Here is a 25,513-nt window from a genome sequence, read left to right on the forward strand (position 1 = left end):
AGTGCTGTGGGAGAAGGACATGTGTGCAGTCATAGCATCTGGAATAGCTGGACTGAGTGGGCTGCCAGCACCAAGCTGTCCTGTGCTGTGCATTTGCCTGTGCTTCCCTGGCTTTACCCCAGGGTACACCGTTAATCATACTGTCCATGTTCCCATCACTTCCCTGTTAATTACTGGTTTGAGTCTTTAATGTTATTATTAAGCTGGAAACGTTGGAAAGCTCTGCAATAAGGGGTATTAAGTATTTCTGACAGCATTCCCTGCTTTGTGCATCAATCTGTGTCAGACCCTGATTTAACACCTGGTTGTCTCATTACTTGCAGCACTGAGAAGGGAGATTAAGATCTGTGGGGTTAGCAATGCTGGCTCTGAGCCTTCTCCAGTCCAGATCAGCTGGAGCCTTGCCAAGTGTCTTGGAAAGAGCTTGCACTGACAGCAGGGAACGGTCCTTATTCCATGAGTCCCTGCCAGGAGAGGGTCAGTCCCACAAAAGCGGCAGGCAGCTTCTGCACACTGGTTACTTAAAAGAGGACAAAGGCCCAGACTGCGCAGATGGTAATTGTGTGCTGAGGCTGCCTTTCCGTGGGACCCTTTCTCTCTGATTTCTCCAGCTGTCATTCTGCCGCTGAGGGATATTCTTGCCTGATCAATCCCTTCTGTGTTCTTTGCCTTTTTCCCCCCCAGGCCCACGTGTTTGATTTGAGCATTAATAAGTATGAAGCTCTCTGCACCCAGCTAGTGGTGGCCAAGAAGAAAAATAAAATAACTCATATCCAGTTTAACCCTGTCTACCCTATTGTCATCATTGGAGATGAACGAGGCCACGTTACCTCCCTGAAGCTCTCTCCCAATCTACGCAGGATGCCCAAGGTAAGAACAACCTGCATTCCCCTAATGGAGACACCAAACCACGACAGGTGTCTTTGTGCCTTATCACTATCCCCTCTCCTTCTGTGCAATGATGCTGGCAAATGTGGTCTCTTTGTCAAGGTGCTTAAGATTACCTCAAGCATTTTGGGTAGGGTGTCTGAGATGTTGGATCCCTGCCTTGTATGAGTAGGAAGGCTCAGTTCACTCCTGGGCAGGAGCAGGGACTAGTGAAAAGGGTCCAGTCCCTCACCATGGTCCAGACAAGCCCACAAGTTCTGAAGAGGTTCATTTGTTTCCCAAAGCTCAACATCTTTTCTGAACTTTGGGTTTTATCTGCAAAACTCCTTGAAACCAGGTAAAGGAAGTTCTAAATCCTTCCTGAGTCCTCCCACAGAGTGCGTGCTGCCTGTGTTCTTGCACTCCTGGATCATCAGAGCCTGTGCCCCGACAACCATGTCATTTCTCATGTGAATGAGCAAGGACTATTTTTAATTTGTGAAGGGACTTGGGATCCTTGTCTCAAGTGACAGCAAGGAGATGCATGTGCCCCTGTGAGCTGGTGAAGCCCCCCTTCCCACCCAGCCAGTCACAAAGGATGATAAGGTCTCCCACATGGATTCTTTGCTAGACTTCCCTTCTGGGCTTCATCCAACTATGAGCTGAATGTCTGTAAATGCAATGTCCTTTCTGAGCCCATGTAGTTCTCAAATCCAGTTGTCTTTTGTTTAGTGGAGCTTTTTCAGTTTCAGGTTTTTTAGAGCAGATCCAAGAAAGCAGTCTGTCAAGATAATCATCTTTCATTTATATATCCCCAAAGATTTTATTACTCTGCTGTATTAGACAGGGTCTTTGGCCAGGAACTAATCACCCTAGTGTCACTCCAGAGTCTTCCAAATGATTTTTGAAACGTTCCTTCAGCCAGACACCACTGGAAATGTGAATCTTCCCTGTCTTGAGAGGGCATAACAAACACAGTAGTGTGGCAATCTGTGTGGGGCTGGGCATGGGAGCTGTGGAGGAGAATGTCTCATATGCTTCATGCTTTTCTATTTCCATAAAATCTGCAGCCTGAGACCATCCAAGCTCTCAGGGCTTTCAGCAGCTTGGCTTGGGACAAGCTTCTTGGTTGCTTTATGAGTCTTTCCTGGGTGTGGGCAAGCACCGTGTCTGCCACAGACCCTGGCTGCACAAGGGTTCAGCAGTGGAGATGGGTCACACACAGATAAACACGGCTGCTCTCCTCTACACCCCAGCTCTGAGCTGAGCAGCACCCAGAAATAGTGCACTGTGAGCCAGAATTAATTCCGATGTCTCCTTCCTTTGGACCCAAAAGTGAGACTTTGGAGCCTAAAATTAGGCTTTGGACTCTACAAATGAGGCTTTGGAACTTAAAAATAAGACTTTGGGTGTTAAAACTGGTGCTCTGGACCCTTAAAATGAGTCTTTGAACATTAAAAGTGGGCCTTGGAACTTATAAATGAGGCTTTGGACCCTAACAGTGAGGGTCTGGACCCTAACAATGAATCTATTAAAAAAAGGCTATGGCTACTAAAAGACAAGCTTGGACCTGAGGAGTAAGGACTTTTTTTGCTAAAAACGGGGATTTACATCCTAAAAATGGGCCTTTTGATGCTCAAAATGCAGCTTTGGACATTAAAAAAAAATGAAGCTTAGAGCCCTAAGTGAGGAATTGATAGCCTAAACCAAAGGTTTGGAGCATTGGAAGTAGGCTTTCAGCCATAGGATCAAAGCTTTGGACCTTAAAAATGAGGCTTTGGGACCCACAGCCAAGGCTTTGAGCCCTAGAAGAGGGCTTTGGACCCTCCAAATGAGGGTTTGGACACTCAGGACACACCTTGGACCTTAAAGATGTCTGTCTGGATCCTAAAAATGACACTGTGGACCCTGAAAATAAGACTCTGCAAACAGAAACTAACCCTTTTAACCCTAAAAATGATGCTTTGGACCCTGAAAGTGAGACTTCGCAAATGAAAACTGAGCCCTAAAACTGAGGCTTTGGAGCCTAACATGAGGATTTAGAAGCAAAACCTAAGAATCTGGAAAGTAAAAATGAGGCTTTGGGCACTATAAATTAGGCTTTGGACTTTAGAAGTGGGGGTTTGGACCTTCAAAATCAGACTTTGGGGCTTAAAAGTGATACCAGCATGCTGCCATGGTGGTCAGCAGCAGCCCACCATGCAGGTATGAATGTTGTCATCTCCTTCTGCCAACTTTCTTCAGAGGCAAATTGCATGTTGTTAACAAAGCAGTTTACACTGTGAGTTCAGGAGTGGCTCCATCACTTATTGCTGACCTTAAACCAATAGGTTCCGTATCCCAGACAACATATATATGAGTGGAAAATGGATTCTGCTGCTCTGACTTTATTAAGCTATCTGTCTTCTGTTTGCTTAGTTGGGTTTGAAGGGACACTAAACACTGAACTAAATGTTTCCTGCACATGTGGAGAAGAAGGAGGGATGTTCAGGCATGACTGGTGATGTGTGCAGGTCCCCTGGCTACAGCCAGCTCTTCTCTGAAAGAGATGAGAATTTAGGACAGATGACATGCAGTGTGGTGGCAAAGTGGTGGATCTGGCCCAGCCAGCTTAGCAGCCTTTCTGTGCCACAAGTAGACAGGTGAGCTTGGTCACTGAGCCCATCTTTTACGGCTGATGGCGTCTGCTGTGCCAAATGCTGGTGTCCAGGACCCTGTGGTGAGGTGGTTTAGCTGGTGCCGGAGGGTGCTTTAACAGAGGGAAGATGAGCCCTGGCAGAACAGGCAGTGCCATCCACTGCATCCTTCTCCACCTCCCTCCTGTGCCAGCACGAGCCTTCATGGCCTTGGTTAGCAGCAAGCTTCCAGCCATGTTTGCAAGAGTATCATCTCACTGTAGGGAATCAGATGTACTTCCAGGGTATTGATCCTGGCCCATCTGAAGATCAAGCCAGCGTGCTCTTTAACCTGTGCAGCCAGCTTTCCTCTGTGATATGACTTCACTTCCTAATCTTTTCTGGGAGTTCCCAGAGCCAAGTTAACAGTCACAGAATATCCACAGATTTTTGTAAGTGGAGAGAGTCTAAGACCATGCAGAGGAGTCCTGGCATCCCAGCTGTCTCTTTGCAGATAGAGAAACCTGTCTGTGCCTGGCTTGGTACCTAGGTACCCCAGCCTGGTCTGTCTGGCACTTGATCCCTGCAGAGCCCAGTGCAGAAATCTGCCTGACACCTGGGAGGGCAAGCCATGTCCAGTGCTTCTGGAGACTGGGGCCTTCATGCCAACCCCGGCATCTGTGAGCTCAGCTGCCTGGTATTGTTTCTGTCAACTCCTTTGGAGGTGGGAAGGTGCTTTTTGCTGAGGTCTGGCAGAACTCAGGGTGCCAATGGGACAGGGCAGCCAGGGATTCATCCAGATCCTGCTGCCCTTCTGTTTCACACCAGTGTCACAGGGGTTTGCCTTTGAAGCTTCTCGGCCAGCTTCCCACACAGCTGGGACAGCTGCATTTGACAGGTATGACTTGCAGACTAATCACCTTTTTTTGAGAGAGCTCTTAATAGCCACATGTCATTCCAAACCCCATTATTCCCCTAAAAATAGACACGGTGCTGTCTGCTCCATATTCTGCAGATCCCTCAGCTGTCGCTGGGCTTCCAAGATAGGGCTCACCAAAAGGGCTGAGCTAACTTCATCCCGGTGGTATTTCAGCCATTCTGAATTTATTCTGATTTGCCTGTTAAAGCCAGTGTGGTGGATAAGTGGAAATAACAAGGGTAAGGACTGCTAGGTTCCTGTCAGACCTTGGTTCCTTCCTCTCTTCAAGTCCTTAAGTGAGCAAGGGAGGTTCAAGAGCTCTTTAAATAATTTGCAGGGTTGATCTGCAGTTTAATTAATTCATGTTTGTAAACCACTTTGGGCTCTTTAAGAAATGTTATTTAATACTCCAGGTTTTGCTGTCAGCAGTGTTACTGCAGCCTCATTTATGAACACTTGGCGGAACAAATATGCCAAGGGAGAAACTTCTCAAAAGCACTCTGGTGGCATTTTTAGAAGTTACTTTCACCAAGACACACAGTAAAAGCTTCAAAAAATGCTTAAAACTCCCTGTGAGTTCCGGCCTCTAAAATCATTTCGTGGCACATGGGAAAAGGTACAATTGTTGTTGAGAGGAAGCTGGGGACAGGGGCTCTGCCACCTATCAAGCACTTGTGTCAAGGGCTGGTCTCTGTGCACAGAGGGTAGCGAGGTCCCTGCACTCTTGCCAAGCACTGTGGGTGTTCTTGTCTCTTTGCCCTGCTGATTTGGATCCTGAAGTCCTCCGTAGCCCCACAGGATGAAGTCTCTGGGGTGGGACAGAGACATCCCCTTGCCCCAAGGCAGTGAGCTGTTTGTACGTCCATGAGGTGTGATCCTGGTAGAGGTTTTCTGTGCCTGTTGCTGTTGTCTCTAGATTGTGTGAGTCCTCTGGTAGTTCTGGGAGTTCTCTGGGAACACACTACCCAACTGCGAAGCACCAGCTCCAAGAGCCTGGGCAGCATGGAGGTTGGCAGGGCAGACAACTGGACCCAAACCCTGTGGGAAGAGCAACCATGAGGCAAAGAGCAGAGCTTGCTGAGGGTGGGTTTGCAATCAAACTACCACCAACATGGTCCTGCATTGGCCATGCTGAACACCCATCTCCCTGAGCACCCAGCCCTGCTTGGGTAGAAAGCTCATGCCAGCAAATAATTGTCCTGTGCAAGGAGAGCTGGTGAAACTACTTTGGGTCCTGCTCAGAGCTCAGAGGTGGCGTAGAAATGCTCACAGTATTTTAAGATGCATCAGAAGGAACAAGTGGCTCTCTGCTGTTGCCCAGGCCACTTCTGGACTCCAAGCACTCCTTAAATAGTGCAACGATTGTCAGGCAGGAATTGTTTAACTAATAAAGTATCGTTCCTAATATGTAACGAACTTGGTGGTTGAGTTCACCCAAGGGAAGCATTGCTGTGAGAAGAATCGGTTTGGGGCAGAGCTGTTTAATTAGTAAGCCTTCTGGGTTTCATTCCAGGGTTGGAAGAAATTAAAGCATTTTGTCATCGCAGTCAGAAGAATGTAGCTGCTCATGGGCTTTGGTTTGTTTTTAAAAAACTACTAATATAGCCTGGCTCAACCCCATCAATGCCAAAAGTAAGCAGAAGATAGTCAAAAAATCTGTGAAGAGTTTTTAGAAATGTTGGGAGACCACAGCAGAGTGGGAGAAGACAAGAAATCAGGTCAAAGAAAGGTTACCATACAGCATTTGCTAAGGCCAATGCAAATTTCTTGGCCAGTACCCAGACTGACAGCCAGGGAGGCAGCCAGCTTCTTGGCCTGGTGCTTGTCTTGGATTTATTTATCTTGGATTACCTAGGATGATTATCTCAGTCTCTGTTCCCACTACTGGTTTCTTCACCTGCAAGTCACCTCTTTCTCTGTCCCTCAGGGACAATCAAGTTACTTCCCAGGCAGTAAATCCTGGCTGGCAGGGTCTAGCTGGGCATGGATGGAGTGGCAAGGGGAACGCGGCTGCTTGCCCATCCCAGGATGCAGCGGCAGGGCTGCGCGTGGGTCAGGAGCTGCAGGCACACACCTGTGCCTCCAACACAGGGTGCCTGTGAGCAGCTTGTGGTGTGGGGACAAGCGAGGAGCATGGGGTGGCTTTGTGCCTTCCTATCCATGTGTACATGTTGGGCAGCTGCTCTGCTCTCCATGTGCCTTATGACACCAGCCAGTGTCACCTCTGAACTCCCTGTGCCCCCTTGCCTCTTTGCAGCCCTGGTGATTTTGCTCTTGGCCGGATCCAACGCAGCAGGGCTGCTCATCCAAGGAAGGGGCCGTGGGTTTTGCTGACTGAACCACTTTGGCTCTTTGACTATAGCTGATGGCAGGGTCTGGAAGGGATCAACCAGGACTTAGGGGACTGCGATGGACAGTGCAAGGGTGTTGGGCTTTTCAGGAGGTGAAGGAGGGAAGGGGATTCGAGGAAGACTGGTGGAAGTGTGTGAAGTTTTAGGGAGACAGTAGGAGAGTGGCTGAAATCTCTCCTTCAGCCTAACCCCCTCCCCAGCACTGCCTCCCTCCCTGTCTCCTGGGGCTTGAGGTTCTTCCTTCTCATACTCCCCAGCAGCACCCACTGCACACAGTGCTTTTTCAATAAAGGACTCGGGTTTTGCCCCTATACTTGGCCTCGGTGGGATGTGGCTCAGCCCCAGAGCTGGTACAAAGCTTGGACAGTGTGAATGGACAGTGGGATGCTTGAGCCTGAACCTCTCTGCTGTGCAGCCTCACGCTGCTGTGACCTAGGGTGACAGATTGAAACCCAAAAGAGTTAAGGACCAGGAAACTGTTTCTGTTAGTCTTTTCCTGTAGCAGTGGGAGGTGTTTCCGTAGCTGTGAGGGATAAACTGACCAGCACAGGAAGATGAACCTGAACTCCCTCCTTCTGTCCCAGGAGGTACAGTCCATCTGCACGTGAGACTGTATTTACAGAAGGAAGCTATGGGTGAGGTACGTTCTCCAAGGCCACATCAGTCCTGGGCTGGTGAGTGGTTTAGCACTGAGGGAAGTGCATTTTGTCCCCAAACTTTCTTTTTCAACAGCTCTCATGTGATGTTATTCTGTTTGAGAGAAAAGCACTCACCTCTCAGCTCCAAATGCATCAAGTCTTTCTCTTCTAACGTTATAATTCCTAGTCTCCCTGTTTTCATGCAAATTCTCCTCTCTCATTGACATTCCCATAGTCACTTCTGTGCTGTGCGAGCAGTGGCCAATTTCCTAGTGTCTCTTCAGGGCTTGCTAATTGTGCAGTGACCCAGAATCACAGAGCACAAGCAGTGCTGGAGGAATTTGGCGTTGACTGCTGCTGTACCTTGTCTATATCAGGACTGCCTCCTCCAGATGTAGCCTGGCCCCCTGATAAGGAGGCACACATGAATAAGCTTGGGTCTCATAGAGACTGACCTGCAGCTTGATGGCTTTGCTTCCTCTCAGATTTGAAAATGTCAAATGTTTTTTGACTTCCTTTCAGTCCCTTCCCTATTATTTAAGCTAGTTGCAGATAGCTGCTCGCTGTACTGTTAGGGGAAGAGCTGAGCACCGCAGGGTGGATCCAGGGACTTGTGAAACCCTATTTCTGCCTATTCACAGCTTTGTGTGGCTTGTGTGGGCCATGTAAGGACACATGCACTGGCATTGGCTCCTTGGTACGGGAAGGAAACCCAGTACTGGAGGCTTTCAAGAAGAGTAGATTAGAGACACATCTGTAGGGACAGGTCGCTCTGTCCCTGCCTCAGAGCAGGAAGGGCTGAAGGCGGTTGCTCTGGCAGTCCCTGCTGTCGACATGAGCTGGTCCTAGCACATACTGAGGCCAGCAAGAGGCCATACCACTTGTGTGCAGCTTGCATTGGATGCAACCTGCAGCCATTTTGCTATAGGCAGATCTGTGACTCATAACTGTACATCAGCATCTACTGAAGGGAATGCTGAGGTGCACTGACAGAAGCAGGCTCCCCTGCCTCTTCCTCCTGTCCTTCCCTGCCACTGTCTCCTGCCCTGCCACTGTGCTGGGAAACCCATTAGCAGGAAGAACTTCACAGCCCCCCAGGATCCCTTCTTTCTCCACTGTCCCACATCAGGATACCTCCTAATCTAGCATAGCCTGAGATAGAATGAGGGGAATGTTTAGTCCTGGAAGGCTGTTTCCTTGGAAAGGAACTGGTCCATGTGCCAGCAGGCTCCAGCTCTTCTCAGGCAGAACTGAAGCCTTTGGGTATTTATCTGGAGACCCTGGACATACCCACTTGCACAGGAGAGTGACTCTGTGGCACAAATCCAGATGTCCAAGAGCGTCACACCACAGGTACAATGAGTTCTAGATTCTGGACAGAGATGTGGCAACCTTAGACACTAGCACTGTTTGGAAAGCTAACCCAAACAAGACAGCAATAGATCTAAAGGACTTGAATCGTCTCTTAGTAAATCAGTTTTCTTTGTTTTTGGAGAAAAAAAAAATTGGGTTTCATCAGACTATGTGAATGGAGAAAAGAGCTCTGTGTAACAGCAGGATTGCTGAACCCCAAGGTCAAAGAGCTGGGGGTTTTCTTCTCTTCACTGTTCCTGGCCATGTGTCTTCAACCTTATTTTTGTTGTGTAATGTCACTTTCTGTGACTATGTTTGGCACTTGGTGGAGGGACAACATCAGCATATTTGCAAGTTATTTTAAGCTGAAGTCAGTTCCCATTGGTCAGGATGAATTGTGTTTAGTACGTTAAATGGAAACACTGGCAACTGGAGCAAGAAAAGGTCCCATTTTAAGAAAATTCAATAGTACTTGTAAATTATTTCTATAGTGCAAGTCTCACCCTGTGAGGTGCTGTGTGCTGTCAGGGGGACACTGGCAAAGCCAGGAGGACTGGTTTTGACTTTCCAATTTCCTTTTTGAAGATCTGCATAATAAAAAAAGGTTGACCATGTTTGAAAATGATGCAAGACTACTCCATTTTGCAATACTAGGTGTCTGGAGAAAAACGCTAGGGTGATTTAGTTTTGTGATCAAAAATAAGCAAGTCACTGAGCTAAATGCCTCTTTCTAGACATAAATCTGGTGTGTCCATTGGGTTTTCTGTCCTCTGGGTATTTAAGAGTAACTGAAATCTGACTTTAGCCAAGCAAAGTGTTTTTTAGTGGGGCCTTATTTTACTTCTTCCCTTGTAGTTCTCCACACTAGCATAGTTATGTTGCTCCAAGAACTGTTTTGTCTGTAGGCTTTGTATCCTCTTCCTCGTGAACAGACTGTGTCTATACTTTGGTGCCCACCACCCTAGAGCTCCCCAAGCCCTGGCATCCTGGGCTCTGCTCCTCTGCAGCCTGATAAGCTCATCCCTGCCTGTCCTGGGAAACACCTAATGCATAAGGAGCCCTGCTTCACATCTTGCATTTTGGTTAGGTCTGTGATTGCCTGAATATGCCTGTTCAGCTTGCACAGCTCGTCTCTGAGCCAGAGCTTCCGCTTTCTCCAGTGCCTTGGCAGAAAGCTGTGACAACAGAGGAGTGGGCACAGCATGATGTTGTGGCAAGAGAGGCACTGCCCAGCCTCATGGGCTGCTTGGCTTGGCTTTCCTTCCTGTTTCTTTCTTTAGCTGTCCTCTGTAAATTCATTTCTACACACATGACTTAAATGCCCTCCAGGAGATTGGGGGATCCTAAGAAATCACCAGTTCTTTGCCTGAGTAACAGCCCCAGCACAAAGGCAGAGGAGCCCCCGGGGGAGCAGGCTGTTTAAAAGCATGCCTTTGGCAAAGCCAGCAAGGGAGACTTTTTGGCAGACTGTCATTCTTCCAGCAACGACTCTGGGTGTGAGAGCAGGTCTGCCAGCCTGCAGTGTCTCCTGCAGAGGCTGTTCTGTGCTCAGCCCCCTGCCATAACTGATCATGCCTGCTGATGGAGGCAATGTGGATGCTTATCCTCCAGGTCATCTGGGGGTGAGCTGCTTTTTTGCCCGAGAGCCCCAAGCAGCTCTCAGGAGTGCAGCTATTGCTGAGTACTGGCTCTGCTGCAGGGGTATGGAAGAGGAAAGCTAGTTAGCTCAACCCCTGAGCCACAGGGTGCATTTGAAGGGCAAGGTGTTGTCTCATCGTGAGGATGTAGCGCAAAGCAGCGTCTGGGGCCTGGGAGACCCAGCCCTGGTCCTGGACCTGGCCTTTGCCTCTCTTTGGATGAGATGCAGCACCTTGCCATGTTGAAGTGGGATGAGGGTGCCCATCTCCCTGGGAGCCACAGTGGCCAAAGGAGAGGTGTCCATAGGCACCATGGATCTGCTTTACCACAGCTTCTTGTCTGTGTGTCCATCCTGCTGAAAGCTTTTGGACATATCCAATACAGTCATACCTCAGGAGAGGAGCTGATGTTGGAGTGTGCTGATGGACAACGCTGCCCCCACCGGGGCCCAGCTCCTGGCAGGGTCTCCTGCCTCCCTGCCTTGTCCATCACTGGAAGGCAGTTGGATGCCACAGGCTATCAAGCCCAGAATTTCAAGCTAGGGCAGCCAGGTCCCTGGAGTACGGTGAAAGTTAGGAAGTGGAACAGGGGACGCCGAGATATACTTGCCTGCAGCTAGCAGCCACTGCTGTCAGTGATGTTCCTGCTGTTACAACTACAGCCCAGCAATCCCATCTTGGCCCTGTGCCCCCCCTCAGCTGTCCATCCTGGCAGCCAGAGGAGTGAGAAAGGGAGGGTGAATGTGCAGGTCCCAGTGTGGGACAGAGGGAAGAGGGTGCAGTAGTATAAGGGAAAAGATGAGGAGCTGGATCATGGCATGAGCAGGAAGGAGCAGGCATCCCACAGGTGCCCTGGCCAACAAAGCATGCAAAACCCTGGGACACAGGTGAGCAGCTCCCTGTTGGCTCTGCACCTCCATAGTGGTTGGTTTGGCCTCCATTTGTGCTGGTCATGCAATTTAGGTGGAAAAATGTAACTAATTCTCTCCAACTCGTGGCTGTCACAGTGACTTGGGCACCTGAGGAGTCAGCAGCGATGGCAAAAGGGACACTAGTCTTCATTTGCAAAACCCATCCCAATCATGTTTTTGCATTGCTTCACTGAACCTGGCAATGCTGCAGAGCTTGGAAGGGGGGATTTTACTGTTCTTCAAGCTCTTCAGCTTTTCCTTCCTTATGATATTACATACCTTGTCCCTGGGCAAGGTCTGGGCGCTCTGGGGCAGTGTCCCTCGTTGCAGAGCCTGGTGGTATTTGCTGCAGTGACAAAGGCAGGAAATTTGTTGTAACATAGAGTAGGAAGACATGCAGCCAGCTACAAGGGCCAGAGGAACAGCTTGAGATTTGGCACATTCCTGTAACTCCTCCTAAGCCTCTGCCAGAGCCTGACACAGCCTTCCCCAAACAGCCGGCCGGGGCTGGAAAGAGCTGAGGCTGCCAGCAGCAACACAGAGGGCAGCTCTCTGCCTGGGAGATTGTGTCTGTGCCATTGTAAAACACATCCCAAACACATTGCTGTAAAAAGCCCTGCACTTGCAGACTTCACCTGTGTGTTTCCTGACACTGGGTGTGTCAATCTAAGACCTCCATGCCCCTGCATGCCCTGACTGAAACCATCACGCTGCTCCTAGCCCTTGCCAATCCTCTCCCTGACCCATGCTCATGCCACCTACCAGCCCCCTCTGAAAGAAAAGTAAGGGAGACACCTGTGCTGGCAGGCAGGCCAAATAAGTGGCCCTTGCTCAAATTAATTTGATGGGCTCAATGGGGAATTGTTTAAATGAGAGAAGGGAAGGAATTGCCGATGAATACAATGTCTTGCGCTCATGGCGATGGAACTGACGCAAAAGGATTATTTTTATCCCGTGGAGGAAAGGAAGAGAAGAGCCCTGCAAAGCAGAGGAGAAGAGGGGCTGACTTACAGTCCCTCTGGCTATGGGAGATGCAGTGATGGCTGCAATCAAAGCAGCTCCAAGGATCTCCTGGAGGAAAGCCGTTACGCTCCAATTCACTGACTGTTTCTGTGAGATGGGATGTCAGACACCAACTGTGTGAGGCTGTCTAGGGCAAAGATCCCCTGCTCTCCCATACTCCCGCATCCCACCAGGAAGCTGCCTGTGATCCCACTGCTCCCAGTCCAGGGGGCATCTGAGCTCCTAACCCCCTGCAGTGTCCTGGCCAGTGCAGAGACCTGTTCTGCCTGAGCAGTGTTGTGTTTCCCACCTCCAGCCCATTATGCTGAAATCTCCTTATCGTTATGCCTAGACCACGTCCCACAAGCTGTGCCCTCGCTGCAGAGTGTCCTGTGGATATAGCTCTCCCACTGCCCTCCCCAGCACAGAGGGATCCTTTTACGTGCCTGGCCATGGTGCTCCTGTTTCTCTGTGGTGGCACAGCTGACTGTTTCACAGTATCACAGGAGCACCAGGTCCCATCCAGGTGATTATCCCTCTAACCCCAGCCCTGTTGGCAGAATGCTCCCTCCCCACAATCCTATATTTGTGCAGGGAATTGTCCCTGCTCTCTCATGATACCTTGCATTTGTCCATGTATATTCCCATACAGATTTTCCAGGTCACATCTCTGGTCCAGCAAAGTAATTCCAAATTGCAGTCCTGCCTTCCTGGACACCTACAGCCTTCCCATCTGTCCCATTGTCCAAACGCTAAGAGAAACACTGACTAGACCCACTCCAGACCTTGCCTGGCAAATGCTGTTTGACTCAGGCCTGTGATAAACCTGTTGCAAGGTATTATTTATAGCCTGGAAGAATGGTTCCACATGGACTTTCTCTTAAAAGTAAACACCCTGTTTAAAAGAAAGCACCACACAAAACCTGCATGTACTCAGCTAAAGGGGGCTGGGACAAGCAGATCTTTAAAGGTAACAGTAGGGGGAGGGTCTGCCTGATATAGATGAAGCTTGCAAGGTCCAGCAGGGTATTTTCATGACCCAGCTCCTGCTGGTAGTGCTGTTAGTGTCAAATGTGAGTGTTGCTGCAGAGCAAATAGCCGCAGCAGCAAGATGGTCTCAGATGCCAGACTAGATGACTTGGCGTCATGGTGTTGTTTTAGGAATGCCCATCAGAGCACAGCCGTAAACAAGGTGGCATGGGGTAGATGTAAATCCCATGCAGACCACCCTCACAGCTCTGGGGCTGCATCCTGGAACTGGAGATGCTGAAAGAGGCTTGAAAGTTGTAAATAAAAGCATGAACTATCAGCATGTCACTGAAACACTGAGCCAAACACAGAGTCTGGCAACCTCACTGGGGTAATTCAGAGCAGGAATGAAACCAGGGTCCAGTTGCTGAGAGCAGCATTAGCAAATCCATCACCATCTGCAGTGCACACATCCAGGGCTGGCACTTCAATGGAGGAGACTGATTGATAAAAAATGAAAAGTAAGTCTGGAAAGAGCAAAAGGGTTAATCTAAGGCCTGGGAAACATCACTTCAAGGAGGTTTTTAGGGCCTCACAAATAAATTAAGCCATAACTTGATCTCAGCCTAAAAACACCTGTATGGGAAGGGATTTGCAATAGTGGAAGGCTCCTTAAATTAGCAGAAAGAGACATAATGGGACTTGGCAGCTGACCAAATTCAAACAAGAACTAGAGCACACATATTTAGTGTGGCACTAGCTTGTCTGCATCCCTCAAACTCCTTCAGGTCAAAACTGCTTGTCTTTTACTGAAAGATGTGCTTCAGCTCCAAAAGGAGTCATTGGTGTGATGAGTTTACTGACTGAGGCTGTGTGAATCATAACAGTTATTTCTGGGCATAAAATCTATTAAATCTACTTTGAATCTACTTGAAATGATAGGGGATTGGCAGGCAACATTATAGAGAGAGAGATTTGCAGCTTTTTTAAAGAAGTAATCGCAGCTTGGAACAGGCCAGGTAGCTGTATTTGAAGAGATTTACAGACTTCTGAACTCTTCAGTTCTTGTGAGTCTGGCTTATTAGCTCATGTGTTAAACAGTCAAATTGTAAGCACTCAGAGAAAACAAGGTGTTACAATAACAGCAAGCATGGGTCAATACTAAATCAATGTTATCCCTTTTCTGCCATTGAAAGCCTAGTGGGAATATAGATGCTTGCCCCATGTGCCTGGGATCATACAAGCTCCCCCCTTATGCCAGCTTTCCCACTTGTCAGTAAGCACAGGGAAACAGTCCTTGCTTTAAGATCTCTGTGGTGTCAGCTCTCACAGACTGGGTCCAGCTTCCTTCTTGGTCCTCTAGCCATCTGCCTCAGGCTGCTGCCCTCCATGGGTTTTCTCCAGTGCTTCCTGGTTTTCTTTTTTCACTGGGAGACCCTCTTCCTCTCTTTACCCCTTACCAACATCCAATACCAACATCCAAACCAGTCTGTACAGCTTCCTTGACCTTTGGATACTGTGAGAGGAGGGTGCTGGGGAGCTTGTCCCCTCTTACAGTGTGCCAGCATTCCCCAGGGGCTGGGAATTGCCCCATTGAGGGCTGGATCGCTCTACACCAGTCCTGACACGGAGCAAATATGGTTAAGAGAACATTTGCTTAGAAATGCTGTCTGCAATAGGAACACAATGACAGAGTAGGGTAAAGCTACAAAGCTCATCCTTACATTCACACTTGGTAGTGAAGAACATCCTGGGATTGCAGAGCCACGGGCACGTTCATGGAAGGGATGTTGGGAAGTCTCTAGTCCAACCCCTACCTCAAAGGAGGCTCAGCCCTGAAATCAAACAAGGTTGCTCAGGGCTTAGACTTATTTCAAAAACCTCCAAGGCTGGAGATCCCACAGCCTCTCTGGAGCCCAATTCCAGTGGCTAACTGTCATCGTGGAGGAAAACTTTCTTCTGCCACATTGAAACCTTCCCTCTTTCAGTTTGTGGCTGTTTTGCCTCATTCTCCTGCTGTGCACCCCTGTAAAGAGCCCGTCTCTGTCTTCCTGATATCCTCTCTTGGGTGCTGGCAGGCTTCTGTTAGGTCACCCCAAAACATCTCTTCTCCAGGCTGAACAAGCCCAGCACCCTTACTGTCTTCTCAGTGCAAATCCTCCAGCCCTCAACAATCTGGGTAGCCTCTGCTGGACTCAGTCTGGTTTATTAACATGACATCTCAGTTCAGCTGTTAAACTACCTTCTACCCCTCTTCCTGCAGGTGAAACTGGAACCCTCCTATCCATTAGCTGAAAATTAAGACTTTTTAGTCTGTTTTTTTATCACCAGAGGCAGAGAACAGAGGCACTGAGCCAGTATAGCCGTCATGTCCTTATCTTATTTCTTTCTTCCCTAAAAAGCTCCTTTCCTTTTTTTCTGGTGACTAAGACATGGCACAACAGCTCTGGGGACAGGAGGTGAGAGGGGTTCACCCTCCTCACTTCCTCCCACCTCACAAAGCTGCTTTCATTAACACTTACCCAGTGTTTCTCAATTACCACGTTCTGGCTTGAAGCTGCCTACCTGTGTTGCAGCCTTCTGCAGAAAATGTGCTGAAGCTTTATCTGTTGTACAACAGGAAATATCGAACACATGGGCTTCTTCCTAGACCAACAGCTCCTCTTACGCCATAGCATTACACAGGGGCTGAGCGTGGTTCTCACCTCAGCCTCTGTAGCCATCCTTGGCTTTACCTGTCTCTCTGGAGGGAACCTTCTCCTGTGGCTGTGTACTTGCCTTTCGTCAGGCTTGATGCTAATCCACATGACAAGTGCATGACTGAACTAAGCCAGGAGATTACAAAGGTTATGCCAGAAGTGGGAGGAGTAACAGGCTGAAAAATTACCCCAAAAGAGCAATTAGCAGTGGCATAACTGTTGGTTGGTGTCCTCACTGGCATTTCAAATTTCCCATTCATTCCTTGGGTGATCTAGCAGAGAGTCCACTTATAAAGTCTTGAGAGGGTCTGGTGGCATGGAGGGTCACAAGGACTTTGAAAGACTTTGCATCAGATCTCCACACAACCTTGAAATGTTGGAGAGCTGGAGTGAAATCATGGAGGTGAATTCAGTGATGACTTTCACAAAGTACCAAAAACACCTGCCAGGGCTGGTCTCAGCTGTGCTTGATAGGTGCAGAGCCTGGACCACATTCCTGGAGTCCAAGGACTCAGAATTACATTAATGAGCCCAACCCGGTCAGTAATCCTGTGCCTGCACCACGGTGTGATTTCAGTGGGGAGTGAGGTGGGAATGTGGCTCATTATGTGTTTAGCAAAATAACATCCAAGACCAGATGGTCGTATAGGAAACATTGCATTTGTCTACGGTTAAATCAGGGGTTACTGGAATAAATCAATTCTGTCAGAGGTTCTCGGCTGCTCTCGCTGGATTTCTGGCTCATATACAGATGGTTGCTGGGGAAGTTAAATTACGAACAGAACAATAACCATTCACAATGATCCAGGCTTCTTAAGGATTTTACAGTCTAGGGAGAAGCTGGCACTATTTTCCCAGTTACCTTCTTCTCACCTTCAAAGCAACTGCAGCTCTCACTTAGGGATTTTATGCATCTTTATGGCAAAAAGCATGTTATGAAAGTATAGTTACTGGAATTAAATTTGGATTTCATTTTCTGAGCACAAGTGGCCTCTTTCTGTCTTCTTTTGTTTCCTGCTTGGTTGCCAGCTGTGCAAATATCTCTTTTCAGGATTGTTCTTGGTGCTGAGGCACTTGTGCGGTGCCAGGCATGCAGCAGTGCAATGGGCTTATCCCTTGCTCTCAAATCATGCTGAGCACCGCACCGCAGTGAGGGGGGAAAGCACGATCAGCAAAATTCCTGCAGAAACTACAACGTCTTGGCATCTTGTGGTGTCTCCATCTCCCAGCACTTGACACACAGGATCCACGTGGTTAACTATTTTGTGAGACAAGCAGTGGGATATAGGGAGGTAAGGCAACATTATTCCTACAAAGCAGTTGCTTCCACCATTCCTTTAAGTCAGTTTAAGCGTCTCCTCTGTGCTGGAAGAACAATTTCAGTTATCATCTTGAGGACTCTCAAAACATCACCAGGTTCTTTTCAGCCTTTATTACTTCCTCCCAGACCTGCAGCCTGACAACATCATCTGCAAGGGCTCAGATGAGAACAGAAAGAGGAGAGCCTAAGAAGAAGTCACCCCTCCTGAGATTATATTCTGATCATGCTGGGGGAATCTTCAGCCAGAAGTAGTATCCAGATGTGGCAAGGTCTCTGCATGTCCACCGAGGAGATATCTTCTCCAAGGGCCCTCTAGGACAAATGCTGGCTGTTTACCTGGCAGCATTGCCCCAGCCATGTCCTTCTGTCCCAGCTCCAGCAATATAATGAGTGGGGTGAGGATCAGGCCACGTTTGCTGATGTGTTGAGGCTTCCAACCTCAGCAAAACGACAGGCTTTGTACCACGGTTGTTCTTTTCATGTAGCGGATCTGTGTCCTTAGTGTTAGGTGTGTGCGTCACCTTCAGTCAGCCTCTGAGAACAGGTTCCCTCTAGTCATTTAACCTGTGGTGAGTTGTCAGATAGTAGCTTCTGCCAGCATGGCCACTGTCTTGTTGAAGCTGCAGGCTGCCTGTTGACCTTGTTCCACCTTTGGTGCTGGTGGGACCTGCTGAGCAATGGAGAGATTAGCTTGAGAAGTGCTTACGTTAAGGACCTTAATGACTGCTGCATTGTTTTCTTCCCAGCCTGCCTTTATTCTGCAATACACTGTTGCAAAGAAGGTCCATTAGTTTCGGCAGCCAGCTGAGCAGATGGGTTTAACTGGTCTATGGCACTGAAGTAATTACATTTTGGTACAACAGAGACGCAGCAGCGAACATGTAAAATTAATTCAGGTGCAGCATCCTGGTCAGTGACTCAAAGCAAAGAGCAGTTTAGGGAGGCCACCCCTGGCCACACTGTGACTGTGCTGTTGGCAGCATGGACAATCGTTAGGAATATATCCCTCTGGTTTCCATATATTATGTTGGATTGGCTTTGCCTATGGCCAGTTCCTTCTTCAGATATGTATTATCATCAGAGAGATTGATTACTGCTCGCATCTCTCCTCTGCTTCTGTTATAATTAAACCAGCAATATATGCATGAAGCAATTAGATTTTAATAATGCTTTTTCTAAACAGGATGTCAAGGAGCTTAGCACAAAGGCTTGGGCTGGATCCAGATCAGCATCTTAAGACTGGATTGTCATTAAAATGACTGCCTCCTGCCTGGACAGCTTACCCAAACACAGGCTCTAGATCTGCTTTTGAGTCGGAGTCTCATCTTGGTCTGCAGGCAGGACCTGGAAGACCCCATGCTCCTGGGTGGTACGGCCAGAGCAAATCATGGGTAGGGACAGGTCACCGGTGCATGTATAATGTGGGTCTGTTGGTGGGACAGGAGCATCCCCAGCTCCAGCCCGATTGCCATCCCCATGACTGTGTGCAAGGGAACCAATATTCAGGTCTGCCCTGGACTGCTTCCTGCAGAGCAGTTGTTGATCAGATGAAGGCAGATCTGCTCACTGCTGGCAGCGTCTTCCAGAAAGAAGCAAGATGCTTCATGGATGCCTGTGCCCCAGAAGAGCTCTCCCAGAGCTGCCTCCCAACATGTTGCTGGCTTTCTCTTGTGTAATTTTGTCCTGTCTCCTTCTGGCTGATATGCAGTCCTCGGGCCCTGCATTTGGAGTTGGGCCAGGATGAATCCTCTTCTTCTCTGTACAGCTCTTACTCAGACCCTTATGGACAGTCCGGTGCCACTGGGTCACTGTCAACATGAACAGGGAGTGTGTAACACAACCTCAGCATCCCTGCCGGCGGCAGGGGCTCAGAAAGGAGATGTCCCAACAGGCAGCAATGAGCATCCACCACCAAACAGCACTGTGCTAAGCCCATATTCAGGGGAGGATTGACACCAGCAAATCTGCTAACCAGGATCTCCAAGGGCAAAGGGACACTGTGGTGGGTTACAGGTGAGCCTTGTCTGTGTGCAGGGCAGGAAGGAATTTTTCAGCTGCTGTGACATGGTCAGATCCCAGGAACGAGCAACAGCTCTAGCTGCAGGATTTCCCATGTTCATCCTGCATTCAGCTTCTTGCTGACCCCTTTTAAGCCCTGATTTGCATGGTGCAGCATAACTCAGTCATAGCTGATGCGATTTAGCGTGACGTCCCACAAAGTCCGAAGGAATAGCGATCTGGTTTCCACGCCTGGGAGTGTGTTGGTTTTTTGGGGTTTTTTTTGCCTGGCTGTTTCTTCTGCAGCAGGTGGAGAGGAGCTGTGCAAGTCATTTAATTTGTGACAAATGGGAGACACGGTCTGAAGTAAACAGGATGCACTTCGGTGAGGATGGAGGCAAAACAGCAGGAGGGGGCAAGGAGATGGGAATAATCAACCAAGGAGGTGAACAGAAAAAGATCTCACTTGCCAGCAGTGCCTTGCCACAGCAGTGGTGGTGTACTAGAGAGCACAGGCAAGAGGGTTTGAGCAGGACACATGAGCTGATTCTGCTGCACCACTTAGCAGTGCAAAGGCCTTAGTTCCACCTTGGGGTACTGGACTTTAAGGACATGAGGAGCAGGAGAGCAGCAAGGACAACGTGGCCAGCTGAGAGTTTGGAAGCAGGGACATGCAGAGAGGTGCATAGCCCTAAAGAGGTCCTGGACTGGCAGAGTAAGGAAGGCAGTGCTAAAATTATAAAACGGCAGCAAAAGGCTTAGAGAAAGGGTTTCAGTGGGTGTGAGAGGGACAAACTGGCAGCCATCACCAGGAGATGGGTTGGCAGCACTCTTCCTGGGGTTTTTCAAAAGAAATGGCCATGCAGGTGACAGGAGCAGGGTGTGACAATCCACCACTTGGGGCACATCGTGCAGAGCATCCCAAGGACTGGGTCAAGTGCTGGACAAGCATCTGTCAGAAGCAATTTAAAAGTAGTGGCTGCCACCATGGACTACGGTGGAGTAGTGGACTAATCCCTCCTAGCCCTGCTCCCCGTGACACTGTGATGTAAATGAAAGCTACACATAAGAACACGTTGTGGAGGTGACACGACTGTTCATGCAGTTGAAATATCTGGGGCTGTTTCTGGAGTGTCCCTGGGTTCAATTGTAACCATGGAAAACAGGAGACAGGGAGAGAGCACTGTGGCCTGACATTAAATTGCAGACTGAGCTCTTTCAGTAAGCAGAACAGTATCAGTTGTAATACATCTTTCATGCCATTGGCATTTAATGTTATTAAATATGGGGCATCTGTGAGTGAAGACATTTGTTTTCACTTCTATTTATAGCAAAACTCAGTTTCCAGTGTACTTGTATTTATGCAGTGAAGTATATTCACACATGCTCATATTAGTAGCCAACAAGAATACATTTCCTATGCAGATATTTTTATGAGCTGTATCAAAAAAATGACATGACAAGTTTTAAAGAAGGTGCCATGTTAAGAGAGAAACATCAGCTGAACTTTCTTAAGGCAATTAAGAGGCGATCACAGGGAATATGTGTATTAACTTTGGTGGCCAGAGAAAGAGGTATTGGAAAAATTGCAACTTTTAAAAATATACTGTTCATACAACTGCAAATAATCTCTGATGGGATGCTATGCTCTATGGGATAACAGTAGTACCAAAGTATTGCAGGAGCTGCATATTCACATCCATGTTTGGTTGCTTTTATTAAATTCTAATCTGTAACAGCTTACTGAGCTGTCTGGCAGAATTGCTAAAATAAAGCTGAAGTAAGAAAAGAGAAAAAAAAAAGAAAAAAAAAAGAGAGATGCTGAGTGATAAAGAAACATTGCTGGGTGGCTGATGGTGCTACCTTCCAGCTGGCATCAAGGACTTCAGCTTAAGGTTGCCAAGGTCCCTGTGGACCACAGGACATCTTGAATTTGCCCCTTTGGATGGGTTTGATGTCCATGCCCATGGGCACTGTGTCTGCCTGTCACTGCAGGGTTGACAGCCAGAGTAAAGAGGTGCTGCAGATGTGTCTCATTGTGGTAGGCACAAGAGCTAGGGAAGCCTGGGCATCTTTGGGATTGTTTAGGTTGCACTGAGGTTTGGTGTCTGATCGAGGTAGAAGCCAAGATACTGCCTGTCAAGTGGTTTGTATGGACAATCTCAATTAAAACCCACTTCTCGCTTCCTTCTTCTGCACTGTTTGGGTCTGAGAGATCCCACAGCTAAAACATCGGGCACTAATACCCCCACCAGCCTTTCCCTCCAATGCCATTATAACATGCAGCATGTGGGCAGGCTTTGGGTAACGGGGCTTCCCACTGAGCAGTGCTAAGAGCTAATTAAAGTAATCCATCCCATCCAGAAGAGCTCTATGGCACTGCAGAAAGACTGAACCCAGTAGGGCCAGATCCAGGGTTTGGTGGTGGTGAGGCATGCACTGCCTGTCCCACGGGGAGTTGAAGGAGAGGGCATCCCATCCCTTTGTCCGTATCCCAAGGGTGGTTCGCACCACCAGCACCCCCTGGGCTGGAGGCAAAAGCTTTTGGGCTTTTTACTCTACTGCAGCCCTTTCCCAAAGCCTCTGCAAGTCAGGGGAGGGTAGTTGTCTTGCACACCAAGCACACAATGATTTTTCTCGCTGCTTAGCACTAAATCTGTGAACTGATATGACTGAAAATCTTTTCCATGCACCTTGTGAGTTTATCATCTCACCAGGCTGCTCCATTGGAGGTGGCTGCTGTTGGCTTGTCTCTCTTGTCTCTCTCTCACACACACACACACACACACTGCTCACAGTTGCAGCACAGCCAAATTGTCCCCAGGGCAGGCAAAACCCAGTGAGACCTCCTGAAGGAGAAGAAAGCTTCTTGCTGATGCTTCCTAATCACAGCAGCTGTGCAGGGCAGATTGAGGGTATTTGCCCATTTGGCCCATTTCAGGCCATAATGTCTTTGGATAACTTTAAAATTTATCCTTCACTTTAAAGATGTTTTTGTGATGACATGTGAACCGAGGATCATGACCACATCTCTGTTTTGAACCCATAATTGTCAGATATGGAAAAGGCAGAAGACCAACTGTTTCAAATGGTTTTGGTGTGTTTCTGCAGCTGGTAGTGGGATAGATCCAGAAGGAGTTAATGAGTCATTGTAATGCCCAGGTTGGAGGAGCAGTGGGGACCACCACAAGCCCTGTCTGTGCTCAGCTTGGCCTTGCTCCCTGAAGTTTTCGTGCATGGTTGCTAAACGTGGTCTTCTCATGGCTATATTTAGGTGCCTAAATTAGTGGTGTGTAAGAGACATTGCTTGTGGCTCTGGAGTTAGCAAGAACAGGGAACATTCAGCATGGCTAGAGTTGGTGGCCCAAGCAAAAGAGCTTAGTGCTAAGCCTTTCTTAGACCTTATGTGAGCCTGGTGTTGCCTGTCCTGCACCCTGCAGTGCCCATCAGCACCCTCAGCATGCTCTCCTATGCTGGGGGCTGATGAGGCCATGCTCCACACCGCAGTCACTGTGAAATGAGCTATGCCATTTAGCAGCTTCCAGTGCTCAGCCAGGGTACACAGCTGCATCAGGGCAGCTAGCAAGTGTTTTCAGAGGGCACTGTCAATGCTTCATTAAATCCTGTTAGCACAATTTGCCGTAACATGCTTTGGAGGCTCGCTGCTTACTGTTTCTTGAGTACCTTGCTGAGGGTCAGTAGAGATTGCACCACGGCACCAATCAGCATGAAAGTAAAAAAGAGCTGGTTCCAGTGGCTTCACTGGTGACTTCCAGCAAGCAAGAGCAGGTCACCTGGGGCCACAAGACCTGTCTGCCCTGTTGTACCTTGGCATGGTCCAATGCAGATGCTAGCAGAGATCTCTGAGTCAAATAAGTGAGCTGGAGCAAGGAGAGGTGCTTGCCTTGAACAGCACAGGTTTTAGCTGAAGCTGGAGGGATGAGCATCTTTGAGGCCAGTGATCCTGTGTGGTTGCTGATGCCTGAACAACCCAGCTATCCCCTGGGCTTTTCTGCTGGTTTCATTCCCTGCAAGCAGAACATTTCCTGCGTCATTTATTTCTAAACAGTAGCAAAATAAGCCTAAATCCTTATCTCCTGTCTGTCAGCTAATCCTTCCGTGGGCCAGGAGCAACGCTGTCAAATCAGGCTGCGAGTGTGACTTGAGGCTCTCCGTGGTTGATAAACACATTGCTGCTGTATGTAAATAGGCTTCTTGAGAGCCTAGAAGTGGTCCTGGCACAGACATCATCCCCAGCTCAGTATAACTCCAGCTTCACCCACTATATAACAGCATTGGATTGCAACAGGACCATGACAGGGTAGGTTTTGTAAGGCTTCAGGGCTGCAGGTCATATCACACCCCCACTGATGCATGTTTGGGTGGTGGCCCAGGGAGCCTGTGAGGAAAATTTTGCTGTGTTCATGAAAGGGTTTGGATTTCCCTCGTGTTCCCAACAGAAATGCTCCAGGGAAGTCTCTTCTTTGCTTTCATTCATTGAATTTTGACAGATCTGTCACTGGTGTGTTTTGCTAATGGAGGTGTCACTAAATCTACCCCTGAGCGGGGTAGAAGGGACAAGAAAAGGTCTTCCCCAGAAGTAACATGCCTCTGAAGACCTGGCAGGCTGTGTGCCCCTTCCCACTGAGGATAATAAGGATGGGTATTTTGGACAGCTGCACTGGTGGCTTCTTGGAGCTTTTCACCCCCTTCAAAATCAGTCTGTAAAAGCTTAACCCCCTTTTGCATGGGAAGCTGGTGTCCTGCATCACTGGGCTGGTTTATAAAGTGGCCAGATCCTGTCTTAGCACAACTGTGCCCAGAAATCCTTTCCTGTCAGGAATGGCAGAGACTGAGACTATCAGTGTCATGATGACAGTCGGGCAGAGACGGCAGAGAAGGAAAAGGTCCAGGGGAAGTTATGGGGGCTTCTCTGTCTTTTTTCATGCCAGCATGGTTGACTTCCTCGCTACTTTAAAATGTAAACATGTTTTGCTTTGTTTAATCGAAACCTTACAGCAGATGTTTTATGATTATTCCACCAATGGGAAAAAAAAAAAAAAAAAGATGCTGAAAAGTGCCAGCATCATGGCTTTTATGGGAGAGTTTTATTAACTCAGCGGTTTACTGTTCAGCTAGGGATGTAGGGAATCCAGTTTAAATGACTCCCATATGGTGGATGTAGTGTTCGGTATGTGCCAGCATGGGGAGGGCTGGGGCTCCCAGAGTGATGGATCTGGGGTCTTCAAACAGCCAGTCCTCATCCTCATTCTCATCCTTGTCCTCATCCTTGTCCTTGTTATTGCTCCACTCTTGCCCCTTAGGCTCCACCTCAGTCATCCTCCACCTCCTGCTTCACTTCTAGTGTCAGTACTCACCTTGAGGGCTGAGAGGACCATCAAGGGTCCTGCAGCAGTTGTGCCAGCACTGCCTCAGTTTCCCTGCCTGGAGAGCCAGAGCAGAGCCCAGGCATAAGGCAAAGGGAGAGTGAGGGGGACTTGGCCATGAACACAGCACCATGGGGATATGACAGGAGTCTCCTGCCCATCTCACCTCCCTGGGGTCATGGTCTGTCAGCAAGGCAGAGTCCATCCCCAGGCAGCACCTTTTCAGCCCGTGCCATGAGCTTTCCTGACACATCCCTCATCACCATTTCAGCCAAGAGCATTTTTCTCTCCTGCTGGGAACTGTTAATGATAAAATCAAAGCAAACATTGCCGTGAGTGGCTCCGGTACCCATTTGATAAGCTCCTCGGGGACAGACCTCCACGTAAGCTCAGTTCTGCATCTGTCCGCTCCGTGGGGGGCATGCTTTCTCCCGGCTCCCTTTCAGCTCCCAATGAGCTCCATGGATGCGGTGTAAGCAGGGATGCAGGCAGAGGATGGGATCAGCTACATGCCAGGTGGCAGATCCCCCTGAGTGCCCTTTCCACACCTGGCTGTGGCATCCATCAGGAGGGAGAGCCCATTGGCAGCCATGCATGGAGGTAGTGCTTCCCTGCGTTGCATGTGCTTCGGGAAATTACAACAGCTCTGCTCCAAGAAGGGCTGCTCTTCGGAGGGCTGATGCAGGCAAAGCCCCTGCCACATGCATCCAAGCAGATGCCGCAGTGCTGTGGTGGTGCCATCAGCCAGCCTGCCATGGCCCGGCCAGCTCACATGCACAGGCACCCTGGGAAAAGCAGATGGAGGAATAAAGGGAAACTTTCCGTTCCAGTGCCCCTGAAAGGACA

General features: G+C 48.7%; 1 protein-coding gene across 6 annotated transcripts in view; it reads left to right on the top strand.

The window, feature by feature from the left end:
- DNAI1 (dynein axonemal intermediate chain 1) overlaps positions 1-25,513 on the top strand; it is a 151,123-nt gene that overhangs the window by 122,494 nt on the left and 3,116 nt on the right. For 4 of the 6 annotated variants that reach the window (XM_080371155.1, XM_080371156.1, XM_080371157.1 and 1 more), the window contains one exon: positions 685-24,168. In XM_080371155.1, the coding sequence (XP_080227281.1) occupies positions 685-1,056 (372 nt within the window). In that variant the 3' untranslated portion in view covers positions 1,057-24,168. Of the gene's footprint in view, positions 1-684; positions 24,169-25,513 lie in introns of those variants that run through there. The other 2 variants (XM_080371158.1, XM_080371159.1) reach the window with 1 other exon arrangement.

This window comes from Falco punctatus (genome assembly GCF_963210335.1).
Source record: "Falco punctatus genome assembly, chromosome: Z".
Classification (NCBI taxonomy): domain Eukaryota; kingdom Metazoa; phylum Chordata; class Aves; order Falconiformes; family Falconidae; genus Falco; species Falco punctatus.